Below are 16,067 nucleotides of genomic sequence, written 5' to 3'. Positions count from 1 at the left end.
GATCCCGAACGCAACAATACCGACGAAAATCTTCCGTAATTAGCTAATTTTCCGTTCCGAAACTCAGAGCGACAGGAACACGTCCGAACCCGATGGCGGAAAAAAAACAATCGAAGATGGAGTCGACGCCCATGCGCAATGGAGACAAAAGGAGGAGTCACTCGGTCCCGTGACTCGAAAGACTTCTTCGAAGAAAAACAACTTGTAACACTCCGGCCCAACACCAGATGGCGAGCTATTGCACAACATGCGTATCTACAGCGACAGATGCCATCGAACCTTTTGTTTTGGATACATGGCCTGTATTACATTGTGAAATGTTTGAACTCTTTGTGGACTTGGAGTGGCAATCCCTTTTGCCGTGTTGATTGTCGCCCTTAAGTATTGCTGTGTTTGACACGGCAGACGGTGTGACTTTGCGTAGTTGATTGAGAAACCTAGTTTGTGTAGGATTTCTATGACATATCTTGTGTGTTGTGAACACCGTCTTAACGTGTTGGTTTTGATTAACCAATCGTCCAGGTACGGGAACACGTGTATGTGCTGCCTTCTGATATGTGCAGCCACTACTGCAAGGCATTTTGTAAAAACTCTTGGCGCAGTTGTTATTCCGAATGGCAACACTTTGAATTGGTAATGTATCCCTTGGAATACAAACCTTAGGTACTTTCTGTGTGAAGGATGTATTGGTATATGGAAATATGCATCCTTTAGGTCTAGTGTTGTCATGTAGTCTTGTTGTTTGAGCAGTGGGGATTACGTCTTGTAATGTAACCATGTGAATGTGGTCTGATTTGATGTAGGTATTTAATGTTCTGAGATCTAGTATAGGTCTCAGACTTTTGTCCTTTTTGGGTATCAGAAAGTACAGTGAGTAAACTCCTGTGTTTATTTGTTGTTTTGGTACTAATTGTATTGCTTCTTTCTGTAGCAATGCCTGAACTTCTAGTCCTAGAAGATCTATATGTTGTTTTGACATACTGTGTGTTTTCGGTGGGACGTTTGGAGGGAATTTGAGAAATTCTATGCAATAACCATGCTGGATAATTGCTAAGACCCAAGTGTCTGTTGGTTTTTCCTCCCAATGTGTGTAAAACTTGGTTAGTCTCCCCCCCACAGGTGTTATGTGTTGGGGATTTGTGACCTTGAAGTCACTGTTTGTTTGTAGGAGTTTTGGGACTTTGGAACTTTCCTCTATTTCTTTGAAATTGTCCTCCTCTATATTGTCCCCGAAAACCTCCCCGCTGCTACTGGCTCTGGTAAGTGGGCTTTGTTTGTGAGGTTGTGGCTTCTGTGGTCTGCCCTCGAAACCCCCCTCGAAATTGTGTCTTTCAAAATGTGCCTCTGCTCTGCGGGGAGTAGAGTGCGCCCATGGCTTTGGCCGTGTCAGTGTCTTTCTTAAGTTTTTCTATTGCAGTGTCCACCTCCGGCACAAACAACTGCTGTCCGTTGAATGGCATATTCAGCACAGCTTGCTGTATCTCTGGTTTAAATCCTGATGTACGCAGCCATGCATGTCTCCTTATTGTTACTGCTGTGTTGACAGTTCTAGCAGCTGTGTCTGCAGCATCCATTGCTGACTGTATCTGATTATTGGAGATACTCTGTCCCTCTTCTACCACTTGCTGCGCTCTTTTTTGGAACTCTTTTGGTAAATGTTCAATAAAGTGTTGCATCTCATCCCAATGGGCCCTATCATATCTGGCTAACAAAGCTTGCAAATTTGCAATACGCCACTGGTTTGCTGCCTGTGCCGCCACCCTTTTGCCTGCAGCATCAAATTTTTTACTTTCTTTATCTGGAGGTGGTGCATCTCCTGAAGTATGAGAGTTGGCTCTTTTGCACGCTGCTCCCACTACAACAGAGTCTGGTGTTAGCTGTTGTGTGATGTACACTGGGTCTGTTGGTGGCGGTTTATATTTTTTATCTACTCTTGGAGTAATGGCTCTCCCTTTGACAGGCTCCTCAAACACTTGTTTGGAGTGTTTTAGCATTCCGGGTAACATCGGAAGACTCTGATATTGACTGTGTGTGGACAACAGTGTATCAAAAAGAAAGTCGTCTTCAATGGGTTCTGAATGAAGGCTGACATTGTGAAATGCCGCTGCTCTCGACACCACCTGAGCGTAGCCTGTACTATCCTCTGGTGGCGATGGTCTCGCTGGATAGCATTCAGGACTATTATCTGACACTGCGTCATAAAGGTCCCATGCGTTAGGGTCATCTTGACTCATTCCTGTATGAGTTGGGGATTGCATCATTGATGGAGTGGCTACCGGTGATGGTTGCAGAGAGTGATGTGGGGATGGTGGTGGTGTTACTTGTTTAGCCACCTTTGCGTGTGGCTGTTTGTCCTTGTCTTGGAAGGCAAGTTTATGTTTCATTTTGATTGGAGGAAGAGTGCTGATCTTCCCCGTATCTTTTTGAATAAAGAGCCGTCTTGTGTGTGATCTGGCTCGATTGTCTCTAATTCTTGTCCAAATCTGTGTGTCTTCATTTGTGAGGACAGTCCTTGTTCCTCTGAATAGGAACTTATTTTGGGTTCCGATGCCGGATGTTTCGGTACCGAAACCTTTTCGGCTGCCTTTTTCGGCTCAGACGAAACCTTTTTTACTTTTGGCGTAGTGCCCTCTCGGTGCCGACCCATTTCGGTGCCGCTGCCTCGATGCCGAATCTTCTCGGAGCCACTCTCTCGGGCCCGAGAATGCTGTGTGCAGGTATCTCGACCGGAGTCTGATGACTTCGACACCAGCTCGCCCTTTTTCGGTGCCGATGGACGGTCACCTATTTTTCAGGTTAAGCCATGGCCTGTTGGCGGTGGCGTCCCCTGAGCTTTAGTGGTCTTCTCGTGAGTTCTTTGTTTCGACGTCTTACTCACGGTTTTCGATCTCCTCAGAGTCCGAATCCTGGGTGGAGAATGTTTCTTCCTCCTCCTCGAAACGCCCTTGTCCTGTCGGCGCCGACGCCATTTGCAGTCTTCTTGCTCGTCGGTCCCTGAGTGTCTTCCTGGACCGAAACGCTCGACAGGCCTCACAAGTATCCTCCTTGTGTTCTGGTGACAAACACAAGTTACAGACCAGGTGTTGATCTGTATATGGATACTTGTTATGGCATTTTGGACAGAAGCGGAATGGGGTCCGTTCCATCAGCCTTGAAGAGACACGTGGCCGGGCCGACCAGGCCCAGACGGGGATTGAAAAAAAAAAACAAAGGGCCACTGGAGCTCTTCTTAATTCGGTGTTGATCTGTTGTAACTAACCTGATACCGAACGCAAACAATACTGACGATTTTTCCGAGATTCTAACTAACTTTCTGACCCGAAACACGGAGCGAAAAGGAACACGTCCGAACCCAATGGCGGAAAAAAAACAATCTAAGATGGAGTCGACGCCCATGCGCAATGGAGTCGAAATGGGAGGAGTCCCTCGGTCTTGTGACTCGAAAAGACTTCTTCGAAGAAAAACAACTTGTAACACTCCGAGCCCAACACCAGATGGCGGGATGTGCACAGCATGTGTATCTGCAGCTACACATGCCATCGAACATGAAGTCACAATGTGACCTGAACCTTGTAGCACTACTAGGTGTGTCTTTCTAATGGTGTCCTTAAGAAGAATGTACACTAAGTTCAATTCTTTGCAGAGTATCTAAATATTCATAGTGGTCTCTGCTAAATCTGGTGTACAATGAGAAAGTAACCTGTAATTCTTCAGAGTGCATCCTTCGTGCACTCACATGAATAGAAAGAAATGCAAAAGCATGGAGATCTGCAAAATGCCATAATGGAGAATTATCCATGTTTTCAGTGAAACACCAAAGCTTCCCAATTGGCTTTCCAGGCATAAGGCTTTATCAAAGTACATATTTCACACACTCCCGAGTAAACACATACAAGTACATAAACCAACGTAAAACCTTTTGTTTAGTAATAGATTTTATTTTTGTACTGTTTTATTTTTACCTCACAACAATATTGAACTGATTTCCATTTGTGTCACTGGCCAGCACATCTTGTTGGTTGCATTGCTGTTACCTCTGTTTGGATGTGCTTGCAGCAGTTCTAGTTGTCACAAAAGATCAGCAATAGGGTCCTTCTGGTTTTCTTTCAACCAAGCACAATGTATCTCTCAACTTTCAGAACCTGGCAACACCCTTGCAAACATGTGCCTACACACTGAGGGTATAGCTTGTCCTTGTTGTATATACTCTTCTAATATTGGGGCTGGAGGAATGTAGCAAGTGAGGATTAACAATATGGGTAGAAGAAAACAGTTTGCGGCTAAGTGAGTTAAGAGAGCAGAATAATGAGGGAAAATGAGCATAGACTAATTAGCTGAACTTGAGATGAGAAAAAAGACCAAACTATTGAAATGGTGAAACTAATAAGTTATGCTTGGGCAAAAGAATTGTAGTAACTATGTGGAGAAGATGTGAGGGAATTCTTAGAACTTGAGAACAGGAGTCAGAATTTGTGGAATGCCTTGTGCTCATACAATCCAGAAAGAAAGGACGGCAGGGAATTAACTGACGTGAATAAATGCATATGGCACAGAAATGAGGTCCTACAGATTGAACCTGAAGAAAAGGAAAAAGGTAGTACTATGGAGGAGTGAGAAAAGGGGGAAGAATGAAGAAGTAAATACAAACAGACAGTATGGGTTTGCAAGGGAAACAAGTAGAGAAAGTAACTGGAAAGAATATGGAGCTTCAAGTAAAGGAGAGAGCATGATATGTGAACAGGAAAACAAAAAACGTAAATAACAGTAACCATGAAATTCTGCGAAAAGGATCAGTAAAGAGTATATAAAGCAGAGTTGAAAAGCAGCCCAGTACAAGTGAACAAAAACATGTTGCGATCACTGATGCTAGTGAAAAAATGAAATTACAAAGGACTCCTCAATTATGTTGGCATTTTGGTATCAATGCGTCATCCCTTTTCTTGGATTACACTTGTAAGTGCCAGCAAATATATAGCAGCATTGTTTTCTAAGCCCCTTGTAACACCTACAGCCAAGACATTACACCCCAGCACAACACAACAAAAGCTCTTCCACCTTGGAAGTATCACAACTTAATGGTAAAGAGCTATGTAAAAACCAAGGAATAAAACTGGGGATAGTTGTTGGTTGTATATACATGCTGAGAGATGGATGGTGGTCGAGCAATGACGTAGCTCGTCTGAACACTCAGGATCCCATTCTGAACCAGCATGGAGTGTTCAGGCAGTTGGGACGAAAACTGCAAAAATCAAGTGAAATACAGAAATTCATTTTGTACCTTCATAGTGACTTAGCTTCACCCTTTATAAGCTGCACTTAACTGACACCCCCACAAGTTTAGAATGATCTTAAAGACCTAGTCGCTGTTTGTCAACTATGCTCATACCAGTTTAATGTAGAAAGTGAGTGCCCTGTAAAGTAAACTAAAACATAAAAAACCGTCAATTTATGGAATGGCACATCTGCAATGAAAAAGAAAAGAATGTAATCCCTGGTAGGGACAGAGCCAACAGATCAACACTCCACATACCCTCGCCAACAGCTACAGACATGAAAAGCCATCAGAAGGTGGAAATAACAGGTTACAAGACAGACTGCGCACAAAGCAGTGTTGCGAGATCCAGGACCAAGAATGACAAAACCAACATATACTTCCCTCCATGTGCAACTTTCTGTGATGGAGGGCGCGGTAAGGCCCCTTATCCATTTCCTTTCTGCAGCAAAATAGGCAATTTGCACATTATAAAACGAACAGTATAGCCTTTAAGTTTCGCCCCAAAACCTCAAGAATAGATTTTCACAGTGCATTCATACCACAGCTGAAGAACTCTCTAAAGCAGGAAGATGCTGACGTACGAGGTCACCTCCTCTCGATACCTCTAGGTTAGGGCACCACAACTTGCCATCACCCAACAGTGCATTTCATCTCACTGTAGAAATGATGAGAGCCCAAGATCTTTCAGCTATGTTGGAGGTGGAACATCTGCTTCAAGCAACCTTTTTGTCTCACTGCAAGGGACAAGAATGGGCTTTGAGAGGTTAGGCCATGAACATCGAGCTCAGGTCACTACCTCTTGAATTTCAGCTCGATGCTGTAGCAATGGGCTTCTTCAGCTGTTGACTCATTAGTTCTCTAGCTCGCGACACCTGAATCTGATCATAGCAAGAATTGCAGACGAGAACAGGATCATACAGCTGCTGATCAGGGATTGAAAGCTTCAGATGGCAACAACTGGCACAGAACACATTTCCACAGTTCCTGTCACCAAAAAAAAGGAAAGCAAAATTAAAAGACAAGATACGTGCACTAAATATAATCAAGACATACAGTTTTCTAGCCCAGAAGCAAAATATGTAATTCATGGGCAAGAAATGCACATTGTTTTAAAGAACAAGTTACTTACCTTCAGTAACAAATTATCTGGTTGAGACATTCTATTTGCAGATTCCTTACCTTACAATTTCCCCCAGGCATCTTATAGGATCTGGGGATTTTTCTCCAAGCAGTGCTCTTGCGCGCCAACATGTGGCGTCGGTTGACTCTGAGTCAGTGGCTGGCATCTTAGTCGCCACGATGACATTGTGTTAATATGTAGGTGCCACCCCAGGGCAGACGTCAGTTTCTTTCCACACCAGAAGTGTGGGTGTTTGGAGGGGTGGTGGTGGTGGGGGCGGGTTGTCGGGGGCAAGGAAAGGGTTGGTAGGGAATCTGGGAAACGAAAGGTAAGCAACTTGCTCATCTGATAGAGACTTCTCATTGCAGATTCCTTACCTTAGACCAGATACTCAAGCAATAACGTCCCTGGAGGTGGATCTGCAAACCAAACCAAGATCATACTAGGAAGTCCTGCAGGACCGAATGGCCAAAGTAACCATCCCTGCGGACCAGACTGTCCAGGTAGTAATGTTTTGTGAACGTGTGCAGGGATGACCACGTTGCTGCCTGGCAAATATCCAGGACTGGAACTCAGCATGCCAACGCAGTGGTTGCTCTTGTAGAGTGAGTACGCACACCCTCAGGGGGTTGCTTTTTAGCTAAAGTGTAGCACATTTTCATGCAGAGAACAACCCATCTAGAGATGGTCCTTTTCTGCACTGCGCATCCTTTCTTCACATCCACATCACCAAAGAGTTGAACGTCCACCTGGAACTCTTTGGTACGATCAAGGTAGAATGACAACTCTTTTTCGATCCAGACGTGGAGTCTTTCTTCTGCACGAGAAGGATGTGGGGGTGCGTAAAAAGTAGGCAAGGTGATGGATTGGCCTACATGAAAGGGCATGACCACTTTAGTAAAGAAAGTGGCCCTGGTATGAAGCACCACTTTAGCAGGATGGACAGAGATGAAGGGTGGCTTTGAAGAAAGAGCTCGCAGCTCACTCACTCTCCATGCAGAGGTAATAGCTACAGTGAAGGCTGTTTTTAAGGTGAGGAGCTTAAGGTAACAATTATGAAGAGGCTCAAAAGGAGCACACATGAAGAAAGTGAGTACCAAATTCAAATGTGGGTAAGACCCTCAAGGAATCTCCCAGCAATGGGAGAATTAAACAAGGAGTGTTAGTCAGGTAGGCTGAGAAAAGCAAAGATGGCAGACAGATAACCTTTAAGGGTGCCCGATGACTATGCTCAGAAGCTCGGGATACGATCATCTTTGAACCCATCCCAGCGCCACAAGAATTACTTGGGCCCGGTCGTTCTTGATCTTTTTGAAAACACTTAGCAGAAAAGGTATTGGTGGAAAGGTGCATAGGAGGCCTGAGTTACACTCAAGACAAAAGGTGTTGCCAAGCGAGTGCCACCTTGAAAAATCTAGCGTGCAAAACAGCTGACATTGCACATTCTCTGCAGAGGCAAACAGATCTAACCACGGCTCTCCCCACTGCTGAAAGAGACCTTGCACCACCTCCGGATGGAGACGCCGTTTGTGATCGATCATGCATTGACAGCAGAGTTTGTCTGCTTTGGCGTTCAGAGAGCCAGCAAGATGTTGGAACCACCAGGGAAATGTCCTAACTTTCCAGCCATGTCCAGAGGCACAGAGAAAAAGAGTCCATGACCCCACCCGCCCTGCATGTGCAAGTACCACAAGGCGGTGGTGTTGTCCGTGAACACCTGCATCACTTGAAATGCTTTAAATGCAAGCCTGATCGCTCTGAGCTCCAGAAGAATGATGTGGAGCCCAGACTCTGCCAGAGACAAGACGCCTCTGATCTCTGCCTTCCCCAGGTGGCAGCCCCAATCCAGGAGTGACGCACCTGTCACTACTGTCAGATCTGGTTGGGGGAAGGGAGAGGCATCTGCCTTTGACCCAATTGAGTTTGAAAGCCACCATTGCAGATCTTGTGCAGTTCCCTCCAAGATCTGGACCATTTCGGAGAGATTTCCCTAATGTTGCACCCACTGGAACTTCAGGTCCCACTGCAGAGCCCGCATATGTCATCTGGCATGTGTGACATGCAGGAGGCCGTGAGGCCCATCAGCCTCAGTCATTCTCACTGAAACCCAGGACAGAGGCTGAAACATCAGTATCATAGCCTTAATATCCTGGACTAGCCTGCCTGGAGGATGGGCCCAAAACTGCACTGTGTCCAGAATAGCTCTGATGTTAGGGAGCGATTGAGAGGGAGTCAGGTGTGACTTCAACACATTTAGAGTGAACCCCAGCGAATGCAGAAGGTTTTGCGACCACTGCCATTACTTTCGTGAACACCTGAGGGGCTCTGGTAAGGCCAAAGGGGAACACAGTAAACTGAAAGTGCTTGGGACATACCACGAATCACAAATGTCGTCTGTGGGCAAGCAGGACGGGAATGTGAAAGTAGGCATCCTGCAAGCCCAATGCTACCATCCGGTCTCCAGGGTTCAAGGCAGATAGGACCTGAACCAGAGTAGGCAGTTTGAACAACTTTTTCTAGAGTAAGAGATTGAGGGACTGGAGGAGGTGGAGGTCTGGGCCAACCGCTGGCTCCCTGATCCACAGGGACGATGGATCCCACGTTCTTGACCACAACGTCATCACAACAACCACTATGACGATGACTGACATGGAGTCGACCAACGCCACCTGACAACAGGCTAGGGTATTGCTCAAAGAACAATCTCCAGATCCAGTCTGATGCCTGGGGGAAATTCTAAAGTAAGGAATCTGCAACTATAACTATCGGATAAACTGAGGTAACTATATTTTGCAGTGTTTTTGTTTACCTTAGTGCAGTGCTTATTTTCGCCTTTTCTATTAATTTGTTTTGACAATGACGTGGCAGGTTGGAGATGTAGTCTCCTCAGTCTTCCTAAAACCTACTCTCTGCACAGACACCTTTAAAACAGTATGCTGGCCAACAGCATGCTTTAAGGTGCGGTCATGGCAATGCACCTCTGTTCAGACTTTATACTTTACCAGCCCTATAAAGTTCTGTTGTGCATATCAAGCATGGCCAGCAAATCCCATTTTCCAAATAAATCTTCAAGACATTGATGATTTCAGCCAGGTGGGCTGAGACCAGTAATATTTAAACCATCATGCTGAGCCCTGCAAATAAAAAATCATTGTAGCTTGGGAACTGCTGCACTCCAGTTCTGCCATACAGTAACTGCAACTGGAAATACTTGAAACCGGTTTTGAAATGTTACAAAGCAAATTTACAACATAATATAACTGAAGATAAAGTTAAAGCACCAGTGGACTAGAACTACTGCATCAAACATATATTATGCATACATTTAAAATTACCTGCAATGGTGTCTACGTTTAGCCAACCAGAACTCACAATCACAGTTAAAGCAATGTGAGGCCATGTGGTCAGGAACCCATCTTGTAACCTGTCAAAAAAAATATACGTCAATATCCTCTTAAAAATTTAGTTTTCTGAAAAACAGAGTGCATTAATGCAAGACAACTGGCCAGTTACGAGACAAAATTCTAAGTAACAGTTAACCTATTCAATACCTTTTGAACTCCCACTGAAGAATAGAATATGTTATCTAGTCTGGAAGTTAGGTTATCGTTTTCTAAACAAGTTATGATTAAAATAAAAATCCTCAAGGTAAGGCTGATGTTATAATGTTAAAGACCTTCTGTTTCAAATTCCCACGATGTGTGCTTTGTGCTTGCCAAGTGCTTTATGATTATGGACCATGTGACAGGATCGGGTCCTTAATCTGCCACTCATGTTCTTGAGGTCCAGAGGTGTGCATTCCCTCAGGAATCAATTGGGATATTCTTTTTCAGGGAAAATCCAGCTATTGTAACAGTTTAGTTATAAATTCCATTGGACGGTAAATCAATATTGTTTTGAAAATGTACTCTGGCCAATACATGAAAACAATGGCTAGGTGGTCATTAATAAACCAGACTCAATATGTAAATAGCTTTGTAGCCATTATTAAGTTCCATGGACGAAACATGTTGCTGTCACTGGATGACCATCTCTAAGCACAAGAAAAAGTATAACTGGATGGTTTTGTCACCATTGTGACCAATGTATGATCAGTGTTTGTGTCATTCCTAAAACAGATTGAGTCACTGTAGGAGGCTGGACTGGCTTGTAGTGAGTACCAAGGGGTACTTGCACCTTGCACCAGGCCCAGTTATCCCTTATTAGTGTATAGGGTGTCTAGCAGCTTAGGCTGATAGATAATGGTAGCTTAGCAGAGCAGCTTAGGCTGAACTAGGAGACGTGTGAAGCTACTACAGTACCACTTAGTGTCATATGCACAATATCATAAGAAAACACAATACACAGTTATACTAAAAATAAAGGTACTTTATTTTTATGACAATATGGCAAAGTATCTCAGAGTGTACCCTCAGTGAGAGGATAGGAAATATACACAAGATATATATACACAATAGCAAAAATATGCAGTATAGTCTTAGAAAACAGTGCAAACAATGTATAGTTACAATAGGATGCAATGGGAACACATAGGGATAGGGGCAACACAAACCATATACTCCAAAAGTGGAATGCGAACCATGAATGGACCCCAAACCTATGTGACCTTGTAGAGGGTCGCTGGGACTATTAGAAAATAGTGGGAGTTAGAAAAATAACCCTCCCCAAGACCCTGAAAAGTGAGTGCAAAGTGCACTAAAGTTCCCCTAAGGACAAAGAAGTCGTGTTAGAGGAATAATGCAGGAAAGACACAAACCAGCAATGCAACAACTGTGGATTTCCAATCTAGGGTACCTGTGGAACAAGGGGACCAAGTCCAAAAGTCACAAGCAAGTCGGAGATGGGCAGATGCCCAGGAAATGCCAGCTGCGGGTGCAAAGAAGCTTCTACTGGACAGAAGAAGCTGAGGTTTCTGCAGGAACGAAAAGGGCTAGAGACTTCCCCTTTGGTGGACGGATCCCTCTCGCCTTGGAGAGTCGTGCAGAAGTGTTTTCCCGCCGGAAGAACGCCAACAAGCCTTGCTAGCTGCAAATCGCGCGTTTGGCGTTTTTGGACGCTGCTGGGGCCCAGGAGGGACCAGGAGGTCGCAAATTGGACCTGAAGAGAGGGGGGACGTCGAGCAAGACAAAGAGCCCTCACTGAAGCAGGTAGCACCCGGAGAAGTGCCAGAAACAGGCACTACGAGGATGCGTGAAACGGTGCTCGCCGAAGTTGCACAAAGGAGTCCCACGTCGCCGGAGACCAACTTAGAAAGTCGTGCAATGCAGGTTAGAGTGCCGTGGACCCAGGCTTGGCTGTGCACAAAGGATTTCTGCCGGAAGTGCACAGGGGCCGGAGTAGCTGCAAAGTCGCGGTTCCCAGCAATGCAGCCCAGCGAGGTGAGGCAAGGACTTACCTCCACCAAACTTGGACTGAAGAGTCACTGGACCGTGGGGGTCACTTGGACAGAGTCGCTGGATTCGAGGGACCTCGCTCGTCGTGCTGAGAGGAGACCCAAGGGACCGGTAATGCAGCTTTTTGGTGCCTGCGGTTGCAGGGGGAAGATTCCGTCGACCCACAGGAGATTTCTTCGGAGCTTCTGGTGCAGAGAGGAGGCAGACTACCCCCACAGCATGCACAAGCAGGAAAACAGTCGAGAAGGCGGCAGGATCAGCGTTACAGAGTTGCAGTAGTCGTCTTTGCTACTATGTTGCAGGTTTGCAGGCTTCCAGCGCGGTCAGCAGTCGATTCCTTATCAGAAGGTGAAGAGAGAGATGCAGAGGAACTCGGCTGAGCTCATGCATTCGTTATCTAAAGTTTCCCCAGAGACAGAGACCCTAAATAGCCAGAAAAGAGGGTTTGGCTACCTAGGAGAGAGGATAGGCTACTAACACCTGAAGGAGCCTATCAGCAGGAGTCTCTGACGTCACCTGGTGGCACTGGCCACTCAGAGCAGTCCAGTGTGCCAGCAGCACCTCTGTTTCCAAGATGGCAGAGGTCTGGAGCACACTGGAGGAGCTCTGGACACCTCCCAGGGGAGGTGCAGGTCAGGGGAGTGGTCACTCCCCTTTCCTTTGTCCAGTTTCGCGCCAGAGCAGGGGCTAAGGGGTCCCTGAACCGGTGTAGACTGGCTTATGCAGAATTGGGCACATCTGTGCCCAAGAAAGCATTTCCAGAGGCTGGGGGAGGCTACTCCCCTGCCTTCACACCATTTTCCAAAGGGAGAGGGTGTCACACCCTCTCTCAGAGGAAGTTCTTTGTTCTGCCATCCTGGGCCAGGCCTGGCTGGACCCCAGGAGGGCAGATGCCTGTCTGAGGGGTTGGCAGCAGCAGCAGCTGCAGTGAAACCCCAGGAAGGGCAGTTTGGCAGTACCAGGGTCTGTGCTACAGACCACTGGGATCATGGGATTGTGCCAACTATGCCAGGATGGCATAGAGGGGGCAATTCCATGATCATAGACATGTTACATGGCCATATTCGGAGTTACCATTGTGAAGCTACATATAGGTAGTGACCTATATGTAGTGCACGCGTGTAATGGTGTCCCCGCACTCACAAAGTTCAGGGAATTGGCTCTGAACAATGTGGGGGCACCTTGGCTAGTGCCAGGGTGCCCTCACACTAAGTAACTTTGCACCTAACCTTTACCAGGTAAAGGTTAGACATATAGGTGACTTACAAGTTACTTAAGTGCAGTGTAAAATGGCTGTGAAATAACGTGGACGTTATTTCACTCAGGCTGCAGTGGCAGGCCTGTGTAAGGATTGTCAGAGCTCCCTATGGGTGGCAAAAGAAATGCTGCAGCCCATAGGGATCTCCTGGAACCCCAATACCCTGGGTACCTCAGTACCATATACTAGGGAATTATAAGGGTGTTCCAGTAAGCCAATGTAAATTGGTAAAAATGGTCACTAGCCTGTTAGTGACAATTTGGAAAGAAATGAGAGAGCATAACCACTGAGGTTCTGATTAGCAGAGCCTCAGTGAGACAGTTAGTGATATTTGGACTGATGTGGAACAGCGTCACAATTTTCGGCAGAGAGGAGGCCAGAGTAATCAGAACTAAATTGTCTGGGGAGAAAGGAGGTGTATGGTGGATTAATACAAAGAACCTGTAGTTCACTCACACCGTGATGGGGTTAGGAACATAGTTTTGATAGTAAAGAGCCATAAAGGGCAGCTTTGTAAGGGGGGTGAGGGGGCCCAATGTGTTGCAGCACTTTCAAACATCACAACCAGTGAGTAAACAACGAAGGCTGATCTTGCAAATATAAGGTGGTTGAAAGATATCCCTTAACTGCACCCAAAGCCAAACCTTGATGGGCAAGAGGACAAGGAATTAACTGAACATAAGAAAAGTTGGCTTGGAGGGATTCAATCTGGTGGATGCTGCACCAAGTCGCAAGTCTGTCCCAACCACAGCCGTATACAAGATGACAGCCACCTCCAACTTGTGCCGCTCGAGTTCCACACATGAAGGCGGAGATTGCGAAGGCCCAGGTGCAGAACACCGTGCTGCTGCTTTAGCAGCAGTTCCTCGGGGAGCAGCAGCCTAATTGGAGGACATAGGTTATAGCCAGATCCATTAGGACAACTTGGGCCCAGTCGGTCTTAATCTTCTTGGGCACTTGGGGCAGGAGAGGTATCAGCAGAAACTCCATAGTACAGAAGAGCAGATATTGCAAGTTCTTGGTGGTGGTAAACAGACTGAGCCAAAGATCTCCTCATTTCTAGAAGAGATCTTATGCCACCTATAGGTGTAACTACCATTCGTGATCCGCTAGGCATCGACGGCTGAGCTTGTCTGCCATGGCATTCAAGGACCCTGCCAGGTGGTTCACTACCAGGAAAATTCCTTGGGGGGGTCCAGCCATTTTCAGAGGCAGAAGGCCTACTGGCATAGGGTCTGTGACACAACCTACCCTGTTTGTTGCAGTACGATATGGCGGTGGCATTGATGGTGAGCACCTGTACTAGTCTCCCTTTGAAGGACTGAAGGAAAGCTTTCCACTTCAAGTGGATGTCTCTCAGCTCCAGAAGGCTGATGTAGCGCCGGGACCTCGCTCCAGCTCTCCTAGCTTGCCACCCCAACCCGAAAAGCAATGCACCAGTCATCACTGTCGGCTCTGGTTGGGAAAGGGACAGGGGTCTGCCACTGACCAAATCGCGATCAAGCAACCACTACTGCAGATCTTTTGCAGTCGTCTCCAAAATCTGAAAGTAGTCTGAGAGGTCCCCTCGAACCTGCATATTCCACCTGGCGTGCTCACCTAGAAGGATCCAGGAGACCATCAGTCCCAGCAGACACAGCCAACATCACTGAAATCCAGAACAGAGGCTGAAAGATCGGTATTATAGCCTGAATGTCCTGCATTCTCTTCCTTTGGGAAAAGGAACAAAACCGAACAGTGTCTAGAATGGCTTCAATAAAGGGTCTGCGAAGACGTCAGGTGTGACTGTCACATGGATAGTGAACCCCTAAGATGACATGAGGTTTGTCGTAGTCTGAAGGTGATAGACAACTGCCTGGGGCGAGCCCACTTTTAACAGCTAGTCCTCACGGTACGGAAAGACCGACACCCCTGTCCTCCAAAGTTGTGCTGCCACTAACGCCATTAATTTCGTGAACACCCAAGGAGACCAGACTCCAAGCATGAACCTGCAAATTGAGCAAGTTCGGATGAAGCACTCTGCCCTGCTGCTGTGACAGAAGATCTTCCTGAAGAGCACCTTGATCAGAGGAAAGATGCCCAAGAGTCTCGGGTACCACACTCTCCTGGCCCAATCCGGTGCTACCAAGATGACTTGGGCCCAGTCGTACATTATTTTCAGATATCAGACCAGTAGAGGCAGCAGTGGGAAGGCATAAAGGAGTACCGAGATCCACTTTAGGCAGAATGCGTCTAGGAGAGAGAACCTTCTTGGGAACTCCAACGTGCAAAAGTGCTGAAAATTACCAATTCTCAGCAGCAGCAGCGAAAAATATGAGCCAGGGTTCTTCCCATTGATGAAAGATGTCCCACGTCACTTCTGGGTGCAACTACCTTTTTTGGTTTGCTACGCATTGGTGGCAGAGTGTCTGCCCTGGCATCAAGAGATCATGCCAGGTGTTTTACCACCAAAGATATTCATTGGTGGTCTAGCCACATTCAGAGCTCTACGGCCTCCTGGAACAGCATTCAAAACCCCACCCCACGTGGTACAATACCATGTGGCCTTGGTGTTGTTCATAAGCATTTGCACCAGCCTTCTTCCGGTGGTAGGCAGGAAGGCTGTCAACGTCAAGGGAATTACCCTAAACTCTAAAACTGGTTGAGTCTAGCTTCTGCCGGAGAGGAGGCCTCAGATCTTCACCTCTCACAGATGGCGTTTCCATTCTCGAAGCAATGCATACATCGGAGTCAAATGGGGGTAGGGTAAGAAGAGGGACTAGCCAACCATTTGCAATCCAGCAGCCACAAATGCAGGACTTTTGCAGTCTCCTCTGAAATCTGGAACAATGTAATGGGGCTTTAGGTCCCATTGTAGAGCCCACATATGCCATCTGGCATGTTTCATCCACAGGATTCCGGAGGCCAACAAATCAGACAACCTCAGAGTCATCCGCACTGAGATCCAGGACAGAGGCTGAGACAAACATAGGATCATAGCCTGCATGTGCTGGATTCTCCACTCAGGGGGAACGTCCGAAA

General features: G+C 46.5%; 1 protein-coding gene across 6 annotated transcripts in view; it reads right to left on the bottom strand.

The window, feature by feature from the left end:
* Positions 1 to 3,917: 3,917 nt before the first annotated feature.
* MTMR4 (myotubularin related protein 4) overlaps positions 3,918 to 16,067 on the bottom strand; it is a 570,772-nt gene continuing 558,622 nt past the window's right edge. For all 6 annotated transcript variants that reach the window (XM_069226856.1, XM_069226854.1, XM_069226857.1 and 3 more), the window contains 2 exons: positions 9,731 to 9,819; positions 3,918 to 6,259 (listed from right to left, as the gene is read on the bottom strand). In XM_069226856.1, coding sequence (XP_069082957.1) covers positions 6,082 to 6,259; positions 9,731 to 9,819 — 267 coding nt within the window. In that variant the 3' untranslated portion in view covers positions 3,918 to 6,081. The remainder of the gene's footprint in view (positions 6,260 to 9,730; positions 9,820 to 16,067) is intronic.

Source organism: Pleurodeles waltl, chromosome 3_2 (assembly GCF_031143425.1).
Source record: "Pleurodeles waltl isolate 20211129_DDA chromosome 3_2, aPleWal1.hap1.20221129, whole genome shotgun sequence".
Lineage (NCBI taxonomy): Eukaryota > Metazoa > Chordata > Amphibia > Caudata > Salamandridae > Pleurodeles > Pleurodeles waltl.
Note: the sequence above shows the minus strand (reverse complement) of the source record. Positions and strands in the feature narration are given on the sequence as shown.